The 17,645-nt window shown below is 40.4% G+C and overlaps 1 protein-coding gene across 3 annotated transcripts in view; it reads left to right on the top strand.

Annotated features, from left to right (window-relative positions):
- Positions 1 to 2,467: 2,467 nt before the first annotated feature.
- Positions 2,468 to 17,645, top strand: part of myh11a (myosin, heavy chain 11a, smooth muscle) — a 29,721-nt gene continuing 14,543 nt past the window's right edge. For 2 of the 3 annotated variants that reach the window (XM_080029462.1, XM_080029463.1), the window contains exons 1-7: positions 2,468 to 2,587; positions 6,813 to 7,177; positions 7,452 to 7,608; positions 11,487 to 11,514; positions 14,765 to 14,864; positions 16,974 to 17,066; positions 17,232 to 17,295. In XM_080029462.1, the coding sequence (XP_079885588.1) occupies positions 6,836 to 7,177; positions 7,452 to 7,608; positions 11,487 to 11,514; positions 14,765 to 14,864; positions 16,974 to 17,066; positions 17,232 to 17,295 (784 nt within the window). In that variant the 5' untranslated portion in view covers positions 2,468 to 2,587; positions 6,813 to 6,835. Of the gene's footprint in view, positions 2,588 to 6,812; positions 7,178 to 7,451; positions 7,609 to 11,486; positions 11,515 to 14,764; positions 14,865 to 14,962; positions 14,993 to 16,973; positions 17,067 to 17,231; positions 17,296 to 17,645 lie in introns of all 3 variants that reach the window. The other variant, XM_080029464.1, reaches the window with a different exon arrangement.

The following is a 17,645-nucleotide window of genomic DNA, read 5'->3' on the forward strand; positions in this document are numbered from 1 at the left end:
GCTATGTTGTAAAGGCTATTGAATGATCCTGAAAAGCAAAAAAGAGAAGACAGTAAATGCTAAAATAAACTCTTCGTACCGTAATTCAAGGGATACAAAGGAGTGTGTACAACCTCACCCATGAGGGAAAAACATACTCATGGCCCTATTTTGACAGGTCAAAGCAGTAGTACTGGTGGAAATCTTAATTCCCCTTGAGAAATGAACAAATACATAATTCATATAACATGTTTGTCTTTTGATATCAGAGTACAAAGAGATCTTTCACAGCTGTGGGTCCATAGGATGGTGCAGAGGGTCTGACCTAGAACTAATCCACAGAATATACTGTATATACACTCACTGGCCACTTTATTAGGTTCAGCGGTTAATTTTCTTGTTAACACATATAACTAATCATCACGTGTCAGCAACTCAATGCATTTAGGCATGTAGACCTGTACGTGACAACTTATTGAGGTTGAAACCGAGCAACAGAATGGGGAAGAAATAGGTTTTAAGTGACTTTTAACATGGCAATGTTGAGGGTGTCAGGAGGGCTGGTATGAGTATTTCAGAAACTGCTGATCTACTGGGATTTTCACTCTGAACCATCTCTAGGGTTTACAGAGAATGGTCCGAAAAAGAAAAAATATCCAGTGAGTGGCATTTGTGTGGACGTAAAATGCCTTGTTGATGTCAGAGGTCAGTGGAGGATGGGCATACTAGTAACTCAAATAACCACTCGTTACAACCAGTGTATGCAGAATACCATCTCTGGACGCAAAACACAACCAAACTTGAAGCAGATGGGCTACAGCAACAGAAGACCCCGCCGGGTGCCACTCCTGGGAGCTAAGAACAGGAAAATGAGGCTACAATTCTCACAGGATCACCAATATAGGACAAAAGAAGATTGAAAAATCATGCCTGGTCTGATGAGTCTCAATTTCAGTTGCGACATTCAGATGGCAGGTTCAGAATTTGGTGTAAACAACATGAAAGTATGGATCCATCCTGCCGTGCACCAGCAACCATGCCATGTTCAAAGTCACCTAAACCCCCTTTCTTCCCCATTATGATGCTCGGTTTGACTTAAGGATATTGTCTTGACCACGTCTAAATGCATAAATGCATTAAATTGCTGCCATGTGATTGGCTGATTAGCTTTTTGTTTCTATAAGCCATTGAACAGGTGTACCTAATAAAATGGCCGGTGAGTGTAGGTTACACAAGATGATGAGATTAGCCAGACAGAGGGCTCCCAATCAAGGATAAACAGGCTCCAAAGTAAGATCTATAAAATGCTTTGTTTCATGATGATCAATGATGAATGCCAATCAATGACAATGAATGACGAGGTTATAGTACAGAGAATTCACATAACTGAGATTCAACATGCAATCTGTGTTATATGGTCTTTTTCTGGATCAGTGTACAGATAAAAATGCATTATATCAAACACATACAGTAAATCAAATGAACAAACAATTTAAACACAATATATGTCAAATATATGATAATATGACACAACAAATAACATTAACAATGGCTCAATTTGGCGTGCACACTGGGTCACTGTCACATGCTCATTTACAGGGACACTTGGAATAGAACTGAGCCGTCGTTAATGTTACTAGTACAACTTAAACTGTCTGGTCAATTTGATCACACATCACAAGTCTGCCTCATGGGGGCTCTAAAGGAAATACAACACCCTCCATCCTTAGACCTTCTGTAGACTTAAAGTGAGTAGAGTAAATATCCTATTACAAGCTAAATGTAAACTACTCAAAGTAGGCCTTCAAAGGTTTTCATTAAGCACTAGAGATAACCGTGTTGTTATTTCTATATTTTTAAAATTAACTATTAATGTTAAAGAGGCACAAGGGGAAGCTTTTTTTAATACCTGCTAAACTTTTTGGTCATTTCATCTCTATATAGGCTAGCTTTCTTTATAAATGTGTAAATACTTTCAGATTTAAATCCATTTTCATTAAATCACTGTCTTGCACAAACGTAGGTTTACACACACGCACACACACATTTAGAATTTTTTTCAGTCTTTAAAAAAGGTCGAAAGAACAAGTGCCTTGAGACTTTTTGATTTACTTAAATAAACATGGAATAATTTAAAGCCCTCTCCCCATTTAGTTTTATTTAATTTAGGCTAATTTAAATTAAAACATTTTTGAAAAGTTGGTTGTTGTTATTTCATTTAGGATAATTCTCACATATGCTGCTTAGAATAAGTTTTGAAATGTCAAGTGGTATAAAAACGTCTGTTTTGTAGGCCTATTTAAAAAAAACATTAAATAAAAACATCACACCTTGCTGTGACGGTTTTCGCACTGCGCATGTCCGCTGCCTCCTGCCCCTTCTAATGGATGCTGGCCGCCTCTGGACGATGCTGGGGGAGGAGAGACGGCCAGGCAGCGCGTGCGGCTCCACCCACGCGCAACAGTGCCCAGTTTAAATGGTAAAGCTCGTTATTTGACGGGGGTCATTTGGACTGTTCGTTTTTGGAGTACCTCGTCAAAGCCGGCAGCTCCAAACCCTAACTTTCCAAATCCAAAACCTCCCCTGAACAATAATTTCTTCACATTATGTAAGTATGCCGTTTACTGTGGGGTGTCGGTTTACAAATGGTGATGCTGTTGTGCACTTGTCGTCTCTCTCCCACTTTGCTAACAAGAGAAAGTTCATGTGTTTGTTTTGCCTGCATGTGTTAAAATCATGAGTTTAAACATGCAATACAGTGCGAGAAAAAATTTAATAGTCTATTACTGTACGTGTTATTAGCCTTATCTTATTAGCTTCATGTTTTGACAATGCAGGCTATCTTTGCTATTTGCATCACTTCTTTATGTTACTCATTGAGGAAACCTTATATACAGCCTGTGAATAAAACAAGACCATTCAGTTTACAGACAGGTGCTCAGATCTATAGTAGCATGAATTATAGCCTATTTTGTGTAATTTTTACAGAATTATGTGTTTGTGAACAGTGAACTGGGTTTGAAGTACATTACAATATTATGCGGCTTTCACTGCACTAAGGCTGCACTTCATGGTGAGGAAGTGAGGGGAAGTTAGGTCTGAATATCTGAGTTAAGATACAGGGGCATGACTCCAATAGAGTTTCCTGTTTTCCAAATATGGTTGTCTAAAGCTGCCTCCCTGTCAAACTGTGGTCGAGTATGCAGTGGGAACTGAGTCCGGACAGTTTTCACATACTTTTGAAGGGGTTTATTTAACCTTTCTTGATAGACTATTGTTTGTTATTTAAGATAATCCTCATCATTGAGGACACGTTTAGTAAGATCCATGCTCATTTGGCTCTGTTTTCTATGAATGATTAGTCCAAAAACCCTATCTTAACATCACTACACTGACAAGGACTTCTACTATACATAGTGCACTTCCAGGACTACTATCAAGAACATTCCTTTATTCAACCTTTATTTATACTCGAGAGATCATTGAGCGGTGACCCTCATTTACAATGCCATCGAGTCAACATAAGAAACAGGTTCGGGCACAGATGCCTGCAGTGCTGTAAGATGAACACACCATTATCTAATCCTTTTTAACATCAAGTTATCTCTAGAAAGACAATGCAGTTTTGTGTGGTTGCCATGTTTGTACTTAAATGGACAGTCCTGCAGTCAAAGACCAATACAGCCCTGTTCTCTAACAGTACAAGCCGAGTGTCGTCATTAGTCTTGCTTCTAATCTTCATGATTAAATTATTCCTTTGATGGTAATCAGCGTACGAAGGCATGGACATGTTAATGTGTCAGGGTTTATTAACACGATGATAGCAGGAAGAATGTTTGTGAAACAGCCCAGAGAGGAAATTAGTAAAATCATTCACAGGCCCCGAAGGTCGACCTCTTTCGCCCACAAATAGAAAAGTTCACTTAGTCTCTTGGGTGACAGTTCCACTTGTTTATTATTTCTCCAAATTGAGATCCTAATATGAGATCATAGTTCTACATCGTAGATTTGCATTGTTTTTTATTTCTCCCTCTGCCACTCAGTGTTAAGAACAGTGGCCAACATCTTATAATTTGATCATTTTGACAGGAATGTGGTGCTCCTCTGCATTGATAGATTTGTACTGAACTGAGGCAGTGCCAGTGTGTGTGCTAAACAGGGATGTTCCTGTGTTAATGCGAGTCCAAATAAATATGTTCCTTTCAGTCAATTATGGTATGACTATGAGCACATTTAAATATAATGCAATACGGGTATTTTGGTCTTATGGCAAATACTGTATGTGCTGATGGCTTGGGGACCCTGTCATCCTTTTAAATGTCCAGTCAGCCTGTATCAACCCGTCATCTTGTCAACCCCCACTTCAGACAGTGCTGCTTTCAAGATACTCTGTACAAAGCTATGTTGACACAACAGAGAGAGTGAGAGAGAGAGAGAGAGAGAGAGAGAGAGAGAGAGAGAGAGAGAGAGAGAGAGAGGAGGCTTCACAAAGGTATGAAGCCAGCCAAAGTTAAAGGGGCTTGAGGAGGAGGACCTTGATAGGCTGCACACACTTTGGCACAGGAGGGGAGTGTCAGGAAAAGTCTGTTTACATTTGTTCCGCAGAAATAGCAGCAGCTCATCAAAGCATCAGCTGTACCGTCCCTTCCTTGTTTCCCTAGGAACTATGCTTGACCTCGCTGGTCTTCTCTTGTCCACAGGCTCTGTTGCACAGTTTTTGACAAATAGGAAGTGTCTGTCTCTGTCTCGGGTTAATATGTATGCACTTTCTTTTGGTAGTTTCTGGGTGGTTTGGTTTGGCCGGTCCTTTAGGTACATTTATAGGCTTTCTCAGGAGGCTCTGTGGCTTTTTTACATAGTTCCCACCCAATAAATGTGTCTGCCAGTCTCAGTGTAGTTCAGTATCCAGAGGCCGATCCAATTCGACACATCATGATATTGTTGTCAGGCAAAAAAAAATGTTTTCATACACTGGTCAATTTTTAGATGTTTGGTTGTTTTGCTTCTTCAACATTTATAATCGCCATTATCTCAACCTCTTTCAATACAATACCAAACATCTCATCTTATAAAGCATTTTTCAATACTCCAAACATCAACTAAACTTCCCATAGACATTCTTAGCACTAGTCTGAAGGTTATTACAGAATGATTTGTTTAGCAGTTTGTTAATTGTCTGATATATGATACATTTTGTTCCTAAAAACACCAGAAAATGTTTAAGATCTGTGGTATTTTGATTCATAAAATGAAACAAAGTTGTATCCAAAATCAGTTCAGTAAAAACCTTGTACTCTAATATGTTATAAAAATGAGATAAATATTTGAACTGTGGCTTAATCCAACATATATATTTTTGGTTTTAAGAGATTAACACATCATTTACACATAAATCGTTAGATACTGGAAAATCTGCATCTTTATTCAAACATTTCCAAAAAAAAATGTAATACAGAAAAAAATTGCCTTCATGTAAGTAATAAAATTGCTAAATTCCATGATGATATCTATTAGTCCAAAAAGTATCCTATTCGCCTGCAATGTCGCCTTAAGTGAGGTATATCAGACTCACTGGACAGAATCAGAAATATAGTTCAGAAAATGGTGGCATTATACTTGAAAAATTTGCTACCAGGGTGTATTTCTTGCTTATGTACAATTCCTGCTCCTATTCTTGTTCGTGTTCTTTTACATTAGCTGCAGGTACGATCCCCGAGACATGGCTGAGTCCCAGACACTTGTTCAATTCATAGCCTGTTGCATTTAAAAATGAACGCTGCTACAGGGCCCATATGAAGCATGATTATTAAAGCCCCAGGCCCCCCCCCCCTCAGGCTCGCTGCCTCGCTGTTATCATTTTGGAGTAAACGACAAGGCCAGCAAGAGACATACTATTCCCTATATGGACTTTGTTTGGGAGTTCACTTGCCTTGCTGTTTAGGTCCGCAGAAAAGAGTCCTACTCCAGAGAAGGGGTCCTTATATGGTCATCACAGCACGAGACTGAAGCCTCGCAGCAGAGAGACACGGAGAGAGAGAGGGAGAGAGAGAGAGGGAGAGAGAGATGGAGGGGGGATAGACATGGGAAAAGTTGTCAATTAACCACTTACTCAATGGTTGAGTATGAGGAAATGTCAGCGATCAGTAATGGTTTGGGGATTATCCGGATAAAGCTGTTGTGAAAATGAACTGGTCTTTGTTAGTGAGTTAATGAAAATCAATTTCCCAGCTTCAATCTCTCTATCTGAATTTTAGGGAGGGGAATTGTTTGTGCGTGTCCCTTGTGGGGTGTGTGAAAGTATAAGGGCCGTGAGGGGGAGTGGAGGTCTGTGAGAATGACTGCACTCTGGAACTCCCCGATGGACAAAACATGTTACAATTGCAAGCGGGAGGCCACTGTAGTTGCATGTCTACTATAGCAAGAGACTCATCGCTTGCTGCAGTTAAAAATTATACTGTACACAAACCAGTGGCCTTTTTCCCCGAAGAGAAAACCCAATACTTGCAGAAGGATTTATATTTATCTGTGATGTGCATTATGAATTTTGAGTCGTGAAATGTTACTCTTAAATGTTGTAATTACTAACAACTGCAATAATTAACAACTGCAATATAATTTCCTTTTAAATTTAACAATAGATTGAAGGCTAATTCCTTGCCCTGTCGTCTTTATTTATTTGCTTCCTTCCTGTAATGCTTTGTTCCCTCTTGCCTCTGTTCTTTCCCATTAATGAATTCCTTCCTTCCTTGCTTTCCTCCTCCCTTCCGTCTTTGCTTGCTTGCATCGTTCACTCTTTCCCAACGTCCAATTCATCTGTTTTTCATTGTCAACAGTTGGCCCCCAACGTTAACCCAAGATGTCCGCGAAGGCACCGACCGAGGACGAGAAGTTCCTCTTTGTTGACAAAGCCTTCCTGAACAGCCCCATGGCGCAGGCCGACTGGTCGGCCAAGAAGCTGGTGTGGATCCCATCAGAGAAACAAGGCTACGAGGCGGCTAGCATCAAGGAGGAGCATGGGGACGAGGTGCTGGTGGAGCTGGCTGACAACGCCAAGAAGATGAAGGTCCACAAGGACGACATCCAGAAGATGAACCCGCCCAAATTCAGCAAGGTGGAGGACATGGCCGAACTCACCTGCCTGAACGAAGCCTCCGTGTTGCACAATATCCGCGAGAGGTACTTCTCTGGCCTTATTTATGTAAGTATGCAGTGACAAATCAATCATTCAATCGCAGCATAACAGTATTTTTATAAGTTTTCATATATACTGTATATAAGCCATGAAGAAGGAACATCCAAATGTCCACATATTTGTGAATTTTTTACATCATTCTATCATTGCATTCTGTCGATAAATTGTTTAGATCCTTCCAATTATAGATTCACAAGATACACAAACATGTACAGGCACAGGCACAGTCTACACACTCTTATACTTAACACTCACTCCCTTATGTTTTTCTTTCTCTCAGACGTACTCCGGCCTGTTCTGCGTGGTGGTGAACCCCTATAAAATGCTGCCCATTTACTCAGAGAAGATCATTGAAATGTACAAAGGAAAGAAACGACATGAAGTGCCCCCTCACATCTACTCCATCGCTGATAACGCATACAGAAACATGTTGCAAGGTCTGTTCACCATGCATTCTTTATTCATTCTCCTCTGAATCAGCGATATCGTTTCTGATCCTTTCTTTGTGGAATGATCGTATTCGAGTGCTTCTAATGTCAGCTTTCTCTTCGATTGCAAAGACATGCAACATTTTTGTGTGTTACTATTTTTTCAAGATGTGTTAATATATGCTCTGTGAGTTACTCTCCCTCCAGTACACTTTGTTTTAGGCCTCAGCAATAACCAATAGCTGACTGATCAAATCAAAACAATGAATGACATCAAAAGCATGACAAAGCAAGACACGAGCTGGTGTAACCCATTGACAGCTCACCAAGCAAACTGTCAGCACATGCAATAACAAGCTGCTGGCCTCCTATGTTTGCAAGTATTTTCTGTCAAATTGAAGTGTTTGCTGCTAGCTTAGAGAGCTCTGTGAGGTTGAGCTGTGGTATCAGCTGTCAAAAGTCTTGCTTTTGTCTGAGTGGACAGCTGGCAGCTTTAAGCTCTAAGTCGTTTTTGACAAAGTGGGTTAATTGAAACCACAAACTGGCCAATGCTGTCAAGCTGAGTTTTATTATGCAGAACTGTGTTTGTTATTGTGTCATTGCAACACAAAGTAAGAGGGTTACAGAAAAATTCATGAAATCCGAGAGTATTTTATGGGCTATTTGAGAGTCAGTGTCTTGTAGAGCTGACGACAGTGGCCTTGGCAGAGTGGTGCTTACAGTAAATGGCTCTTGGATAAGCCTGCAGTGGTACGACTTTAGAGCAGCTGGTTTTTCCCATACAGTGTGTTTCGTGTGCTTCCCCGGGGGTCGTGCCCACTGGACTGCTTGATGTTGATGATGTTCTCTCAGAGGAGTTGACATCTGGAATGAGAGATGGGTGGAGGGCAGTTAAACATTTCCTGTGTCAGCACTGCAGCCCTCCTTTCCCCCATTCAAATCAAACCAGAAGTTTTTATTTTCTCTCTTTTGGTCTAAAGAAAGTTTTTCCTTCCGTGTGAGAGCGGAGAGTTTAAAGGTCCTATTAAATGGGTTTAATATTGTGCTTTTCTTCTTTGGTTAGCTGAGATTCCCATTGAAGCAGGATGTTTGGACAGGATTTACAGTGTAGCTAGGAAGTAATTGTTTAGAGAGCTCCAAAGACAGCAGGATTATCCTGTCTTCTTTACCATACCATTCACTCTCTCTGTTTGCAGGGAGAGCAGCCAAAACGTAATGTATTTGTTACTGACCTCCAACTGATGATACTGCTGCTTGTTCTGTCTAGCCAGCTCAGGTCGGATTGGATAATATGGATCTGTCTAATATCAATGTTCAGATTCTACTTAATGTCACATTTTGTCTGCCTACCTCTTTTTAATGTCACATAGTCTGTATGATATCAGTATAGAAGATTTGTCTTCATAATAGACACAGCTCAGTTCCCACTAGCATACTGTTTACTGTATGCACATATCAATGTACATTGAATGTAAGAAGATCATTCTGTAACATCAGACTGAATGTTACGATAATGTTCAATTTGCTAAATTCTTTCAGCATTGTCATTTTAAAAATCCTTCTTGTTTAGGTCTTATGTGGAGTAATGTTTGGTGCTTTCTCTTACTAAGAATGCAAGTGTCCCAAACATGTGTACATTGGAGGTTTTTAAGCTCCACCAGGCAGGAAATTCATGTATGTTCCGCCAAAGCCATGAGGTGTAAACACTTTGTGGCAAGTAAACAAGAACGGGGAGGATTGATTGGTGTTTGTGTGCGTGTTTGGGTTCAATTCCTGCAGAAGAACTAATACAGCTGCAACTAGGTGACGGTTGTCAGTGTATGGGTGAAAAGCACACTGGTTAACACACAGCACACTATGTCCACAGGAAAAGAGTGTGCCTGACATGGCTTTAAAATGATTTTTACCAGCAAAGTAAAACAATGGAGTCATTAGCAAAAGCAAAGACAGCGTTGTCAGTTAATAGGTGCATAACAAAAGATGAAGGCAAACTATGATAGAGAGATAATAAACACTTAATAAAGAACAGATGACATGAAAAGTGAATCTGATAAAACAACTTTTATGATGTGACTTAAACTACGCCAGACATATTACCACTTTAATGTTAGACAAGTTGTTTCAAAGCCTGGGATACCTGACATAATAATAAATACTTACTTCTAATCCAGAGTCAAAAGAGTTGTCTAATATGGGTTCAAATTTCAGAGGGGAGCCACGATTTGGTTATTTAGTGAAGTGAAGATGTCTGAAAGAATTAAGTATACCAAAGGACAGTACTGCTTCAGGATAGTCTTACTGTCTTACTGTAGTATCAGGGCTTTTTCAAACCCATTTTGAGCCTTCACTCATATAAAATTGCGGATGGGAGAGAGTTATTGTTATTTATTGTTCTGTAGGATTTCCCATGAAGTAGTAACTAATGATGCAGGGTTTTCCAAACAGTGTGCTATTGCATGAACAGTTCACATGTGAGAGAAGAAGTGGTGCACAACTACGGCATAGCAAATCCAGATAACTCTCTTAATCTTTGAAACATTCTTCCAGCAATCTTGGCTGAGATCCCATTCCTCCAAAAAATTGCACAGCAGTCTTTGATGTCCAGGAGATGAAAATGTGGAATTCCCTCTGGGGGTTTGCTGTCCCCTGCAGCATATGACTGACTGATAGATTGTTGTTTTCTGTGTGTGTTTTTACATCACTTGCCTGACAGGTGCGAAGACACATTGTCTCCTATTTACCTAACATGACTGAATCAGTGTCACAAAAATTATACTTATTATGCAGTAACAAAAAATATATTTTTTTTGAGTCTCTGGCGCAGGAATGTTGTTTTTGGATGTTGAACAAAAGCTCACAACTCTGGCCTACTCTCTCTCTCTTTCTCTCTCTCTCTCTCTTTCACTATCACTCTCTCTCTGCCTTAATTAGGAAATGCAGAGAGGGAACAGGCTGCATTTTGTGTGTGTGTATGTTAGGAATGGAACCTCTGGAACTGCAGCCAAAGTCACAATCTAAATGGAGAAACAGCATCCATGCTAGTTTACAGTTGAGGGCAGGCTGTTCACTGTTACTGGATGTTTGTCCTGCGCGCACACGCACGCACACACACACACACACACACACACACACACACACACACACACACACACACACACACACAAACACAGACACCCACACAATTATAAATATAGTATAAGAGTATAAGAATGATGAACATGAATGGAGCTCTTCACTGTATGAACTCCATGTTGTGTCTTTTTGGATCACGTTACAGTGCAGTCATCAACCAAGACGTTTTCATGTCAGAATTGTCAGCCAAGTTATCTTTTCTTCCAGCAGTACTCCCCATACTCCCCCAGGGCCACTCTGTATGGACGGTTACAAAAAAAGCCTTACATGGACTCACTGTATTCTACCAGGGGTATTTTTGGAGACGGTATAATGACTCATTGCCCAGCAGCAAATTCAGAATTGATTTTCATGGTTAAAAATCAATTTATTTGTGGGAGTTAGCTGTTTATTTGGGCACAGGGGGAGCCTTCGCAAATCACTCAGCTTCCTCTAGGCTTTGAACTGACTCCCAGCTGGTGTCTTAAGTTAAACAATCGATTATTCCTGGAGAAAGGCTTGTGGTTCCACATGTGTTACGTGCGGTGCAGTCATGTATATTTAGCTATTATAAATGACGGTACTTATATCCTCGGGCAAAACGTTGGAGAAGAGGAAAATTAAGTTCCTTGTGCTTGTAAAACATAATACTTATTACATGTTTGTGCAGATTCCTTTGATGTACAGTATCACATCAGTAATGTGACCTGAACACTTAACACTGTATATTTGTAAATGATTTTGTCTTACCCTTTGAACTTTCTTTCTTTCTACAGACCGTGAGGACCAGTCCATTCTTTGCACGTAAGTAAAGATCTGTCACCTCCGAGCTAAACAAACCCTTTGTAATCTTTTCTTAATCTTTTTCCTAGATGTCATATTCATTCTTGAAGGAACGCTGTGTGTGTATGTGTGTATCTGTGGAAGAACAGTTACATAATGCCTGTGTAAACATAGAGTTAAACAAATGAGATACCTCTTAGCGCCCAGCCTCAACGCACATCATTCATAATTGACTGACATTTTTTAGAGACAGTTGCTGGCTGAGTGCAGAATGCTTTTTTAGATTATTTCGTAGTGAATCGTGTGGGCCAGTGGATGAGCGTCAATATGTTCGTAGCGCTCCCAGAGGGCTGTAGCCTCGCTCTTCTCTCAGACCCTGGGGCCGGAAGTATTCTCTGCATGCTGATGGGAGAACCAGATTAGCTCTCTCAATGTTTGGGCTCCATTTTGTTTGTTTATTTGTCTTAGACTAATTATTGGGAAATTTGACTGGGACATCGGACATCCAGGGACAAGACTGATCTGTGGATTGCCGTGAAATTCCTAGAGTCTCCTACTTTTTCTAAGAACTATTGCCACTATTTCGCTACAAACTTATGTTTCCACTCTCATATCCCATGGGGTACTAAGTTTAACTCTGTCCACTTCCACTAAAGTGTACTGCATGCGTACATGATCAGAAGGATAAATCTGGAGAGGGAGTATTTATATGAACTTATTTAAAGTTAAGCAACACCAAATATGAGTAGAACTTTTAAAAAGAGCACGTATCATAGTGCACCCTAAATGAACCTAGTACACCAGTAATTTAAACTTGCTGATTAATAGCAAAGGGCTGGTAAAGGTTAACATTCCTAATGTAGTACCAACGTCTTTGCTCAGCATCTAGTAGTGCCACTAAAGAAAATGAAAGGAAATGCTCTTCCCCCTCAAGGCTCTTTCTTCTCTAAAAGTACAACACTGATGCCAGGATGCAGCAAATTCTTTAATCACATCAGACCATTTCCTCAGCTATCAAGCTCTCTTTATCAGAGGGAAACTTTGGACACTTTTGGAAGTATTTATCCCTTGTCTGTGTGCTGTAACATAATGGTTTGCAGTTCTGGTGTATAGGCATTTGTGAACATGAACTGTTTTTTTGTTAATGTGACTAAACTTAACATTAAGCATTATTCAGAAGCGTTTGAACTGATACATTAGAGGTGATATGATGCAGTAAAGCTGAAATAGAAACTGTTTGAAGATTAGTGAGGTCCACAAAGTCACTTAAATATTGCAGTTTGAGCCAGAGCTTGTCTCAGCTTTGGCAGGCCTCTGGAGCCATATATGGGAGAAATGTTTCTGGTTGGCTTCATGGAATGTCATGTATGATGCTCTCCTCCTGCATGTGTGTCGGCTGTATTGTTTTTACAGCAATCCATTATGGCTGCCTTGCAACTTTATTTGCAAAAATGTTTGGACATATTTATTATTTATATGTTCTCCCAGGAGACTTGTTTGACTATAATTTTAGGAATTTCCTCTATTAACTTTGCTTTCAAGTATTGCATGTTTCTCTATTGACAAAACAAACTGAAACATTTTTCAGATTAAAACAGAAATAATTGCATAAATGCATGGTGGTCAAGCTAGGGGCAAGGCTGCTCTAATGTCCTGTCAGCATGGTACATTAAAGGTGATCAATTATTGCAGAATAGGGAAGAACAGAGAGCCTTAACCACATTATGAACGATTGGCAGCAGCATCCATACCTACGGAAGAGTAATATACAGTCAGAGAACAGGACAATGTTTATAAAATGTTCATAAAGAAATTTGGAAATGTTTGGAGGAGTCCCCCTAATTGAGCTTCCTACTACAAACACACCAGAAAGTACAACCTTAAAAAATGAAGTCACACTTCTCTAAAACAGCTTTCACAGGGAATTCTGCTAATATGTTTGTTCACTGAGTGTGCTGCGGTAACTCTAGCAGTGATTATATCCCTTACATACCCCAACAGTAGCAAGAATGTGTCATGGGAAATAGCTGGGATCCAACTAAATCCATTCTTGAGACGTTGACATAAAATCTCTGCAGGGTCACCAGTTTCCTAGATCTAATATTTGTTGTGCGTGCGTGTGTGTGTGTGTGTGTGTGTGTGTGTGTGTGTGTGTGTGTGTGTGTGTGTGTGTGTGTGTGTGTGTGTGTGTGTGTGTGTGTGTGTGTGTGTGTGTGTGTGTGTGTGTGTGTGTGTGTGTAAGACTGGACTGGTGGGATAGGCATGGGGGCCGGAAAGGTTGCACAATGTTTCTTAAGAGACTCACACTTTTTTTTTACTCTAATAATAAAGGAGGACACAAATGTAGCTCTGTAGACTGCAGGGATTTTCTTCAGAACACTAAAAGGGAGTGTCTGGTTGTTTGCATCTGTTGTTCTCAACATTGTGTGTAACCACTTCAAATAAAGTAGTGCCTCAACAGATCCCATTTGAGGTTGCACCCTCAGCAAAGTCTTAAAGTATCCGAAAAGTAAAAGACAAGAGGAGAGGAGAATTCTGAAAATTACAATAGAACTTAATATTAGCAATGTATTACCTCTGATGGAATAAGATCCATTCTATTCTTTCAAATAATCCTGTGATCATTAGGGAAAGCTGTACTGATGTTAAGCAGGGTGTACAGGAAGAAACCGTTTGATAGAGGACAAACTGCTAACCCTAACAGCTGCCTGCAGTAGGAGCGTGGATGTCTTATGTCCTTAACAACCTGAACAGGACAGTAATAGGATTCCTCTGGGAGCTGCCAAGCCCTAACACAGACTGGGAGCATCCCATTCCTTTTATGGACCCCTTGTCTGAGGATGTGGCTCTGGTATCATTCAACTTTGTCTTTCTGCGTATCCAAGATCATTTTGTGGAAAGAATGTCTTCTAGGTTCTGTTTGTAAAAGTTTGAGTTATAGTCTCTGCTACCAAATAAATGGCAGGAATGCCAAGAAAAGTTTTCAATAAAAAACAACAGCCAGGCTTGACATGTCACCAGTTACATTTTCCCCTATGTAGATATGGATTGAGATCTTGATAGTTGGTAAGGAGATTCTGGGATACAGACTGAAAGATAACATTTTGCCTTTTGCTCGCATTGGCGCAGCTATCTCTGCTGCACACGATTTCAATTAAACTGGGTTATTGAAGTGTGAAGCAAGTACCTGTCACTGTTGCTTATCTTCTTCTTCTCTCTCATTCCCTTTTACTATCTCTTTTTAATCCCCTTCTGTCTTTTTACTCTCCAGCGGAGAGTCTGGTGCCGGCAAGACGGAGAACACCAAGAAGGTCATCCAGTATCTGGCTGTTGTAGCCTCCTCACATAAAGGCAAGAAGGACAGCAGTGTTGTAAGTATCCGCAGGAAGAGATCATGTTCCCTCACTCTTTTAAAATATGAAGAAAAATGCTCTGTTTAATCCTGTATATCGCCATTTCCTCCAAATAGCAACAATCAGGTCCAAATCAGTTTGCCTACGTGAGTAAAGGGGAATGCCTGGAGTGTGTTTTTGTGTGTGGTGTTTGTGTTTTAGGTTAGAAAAGTGCATGAAGAAAGTGTCACCTATCATCTGAGTTACCTAGAATTTTTTTTTATTAGTTTTTCATTATTTTTCTTACACAAAGGATCAAGATCCCAAATCTCACTGTTCTTGACTTAAAAGGTGTTTACCTTAACATTCCTCATTTTCTGTATCTTACCCAACCAGAGTTGACGTAGACTGCATGATCATTAATATAGTATTGATTTGCAGTCACTTTTCAAAACCGCCTGAATGTTTAGTGAGAGGACGTCTAGCGTTGCATAGGTTCATCGTGTTGAGTTTTGTGCCCGCCATCTTCTCATGAACACCCTCTCACTGCTGGCGGAGACCTGAGTGAAGCCTCCCCGGCAGTGAAAGGGTCTCACACAGATCAACGAGCACAGTGTGAGCATGCCCATCTCCTGTTTTTATCTATCAAACACAGTGAACTCTCCCCCTCCTCCCCTCCCTACCCTTCCCTACTCCCACCTGCCATTTGTCATGGAGCATTTACTGAACCTCGTGGAGTTTCTATTAACACCTGAGACATTATTGACTTGTCAACTTCACAAATTGGTTCAAATGAGCCCAGTCAGCCCTTCCAAGCGTTGATTAAAAACTCTTGGAACACTACTTCAGACAGGATCACGCCTAAGTAAGATGGCGTCCCAGATCCTGACTAGATGTTGATGGTCTGTGGTGTTTCTCTGGCGGCCGTGTAGGTATCGGAAATTGCGGGTCGAAGTGATGCTTCCATTGCGGTATGCTGTCCTCGGTGGGAGCTTGAGGCTACCACAAACATCACCTGAACAGAAATAGCATTGGGGTTGCTCTCTATTTTTCTACTTTCTCTCATGTTCTCTCTTCCTCAATCTGAATTTTTACTCAGCCTACCTCTTCCTAGCTTCCTTTTGTGTTTATTAAAACTGAGCCTTCCCTTCAGCTCCATTTCTTGCCATTTTGCTGTGCTCTTTTTCTCTCCTTCTTTTCTCCCCCTTTCTTTCCCCCAGTGACTTAATTGAACAAGACCTGGTTCTCTGCTCTGCCAACTCTGAACTGCACCTCTTCAGCTGGTCTGTACCTGTCCTATTTTTCCTTGAAAATTTTGAAAAAGATTGACTGTTGATTTACGATTCTACTGCCTCGTCTGTATCGAGTAGGAACTTGATAACAAGCGCGGTGAAAAGACATGTTTTGTCCCCCCATGTCCATCGTTAATATTTAATGTTTAAATTCACCATTAACACAAGTTGTTCCCCTATGGCTTCAGCTCATTTACAGGGGAGCTGGAGTAGCTAAAGAAGCGTTTTTAAGAGAGAGTCTTTAAGGTAAGGGTGTACAGCACCTGACCGTGATGCTAGGCTGACACAGACCCCTTTGATCAGGTGGATTAGCTGGATGCAGAGTGACGGGGTGTCTGCCTCATTTACCGACCGCCACATTCAGCCAGTTTCACCCACCGGTCTGCGGGCTCTGCAGTCACGCTGGCAGTAAATCATATCTCCAGAAAGGCTGTTTGTGAATCAGAGTCATATAAATTTGCAGACGCGTTTCATGAAAAGGTTCAAAGGTTTTGTATTAAGTTAACTTCATCCGGATGTCTTGTCTGACCCCACATTACTTCACTCCCTTTTAACTCTTTGTTTCCACATCGGCAGCAGCAGCTCCTCTATCAATTTCTCTCAAAACTGATGGAGAAGTCTCCAGGTCATGTGTTACTTAATATACTGAAGAGAGTCGAAAAAAGAAGGAGTTGTTTCGATTATTCTATAATCATCTTGTCTTTCACACATCAGTGATGGTATTCTGATAAACCTTCCCCAACCCATACCCTCCCTGAACCACTTTAGCACCACTGACAGCCACAAACTGCACCCTACATCCAGCAACCTATCAGTGTATGATAATTATGTTTCTGTACATCACTGTTGTCACTAGGGGGAGCTGGAGAAGCAGCTTCTGCAAGCCAACCCCATCCTGGAGGCCTTCGGAAATGCCAAGACCATCAAAAATGACAACTCCTCCCGATTTGTGAGTTAAGTTAGTTTGTAGTAGAATTAGTTTTGATGATTTGTTTCTGTTATGATGTGATGTAATACTTCAGAGTAACTTATTTGTAATTATTTATTTATTTTTTGTATTATTTTCATAAATCGAACCATTTCATGCTGTAACATCTTCTTATCTCTCTCACAGGGTAAATTCATCCGAATCAATTTTGATGTGACCGGCTACATCGTTGGAGCCAATATTGAGACTTGTATCCTATCTGTATGGGTTTTTCTTACTCTGGGTAAACAACCTTTATTAGAGCAAAAAGGCTAGTTTGTTAGGGAAATTCAATTACCTTCGAGAAGATGGTTATCTTAAATTTAGTGTCACTTCGGTATAAGCTCTAATAATCCAATATGTGTCTTGTTTCTAAATATTATTCAGCTCTAGTTAGTGATTTGTTCCTGGATTCACCAGCTAGATCCTGTTCTATATAAAATGCGACTTTAGATATTTGATTCAAAGTTGTGTTTTGTACCATATTTTTTAATAGTGCCAGTGCTGCCAATTTCATGTGACACCTGTAGATTACCTTTATCTTTTTATCGTTTGTTTACT

The sequence above is a fragment of the Ammodytes marinus genome, assembly GCF_949987685.1.
Source record: "Ammodytes marinus genome assembly, chromosome: 6".
Classification (NCBI taxonomy): Eukaryota; Metazoa; Chordata; class Actinopteri; order Uranoscopiformes; family Ammodytidae; genus Ammodytes; species Ammodytes marinus.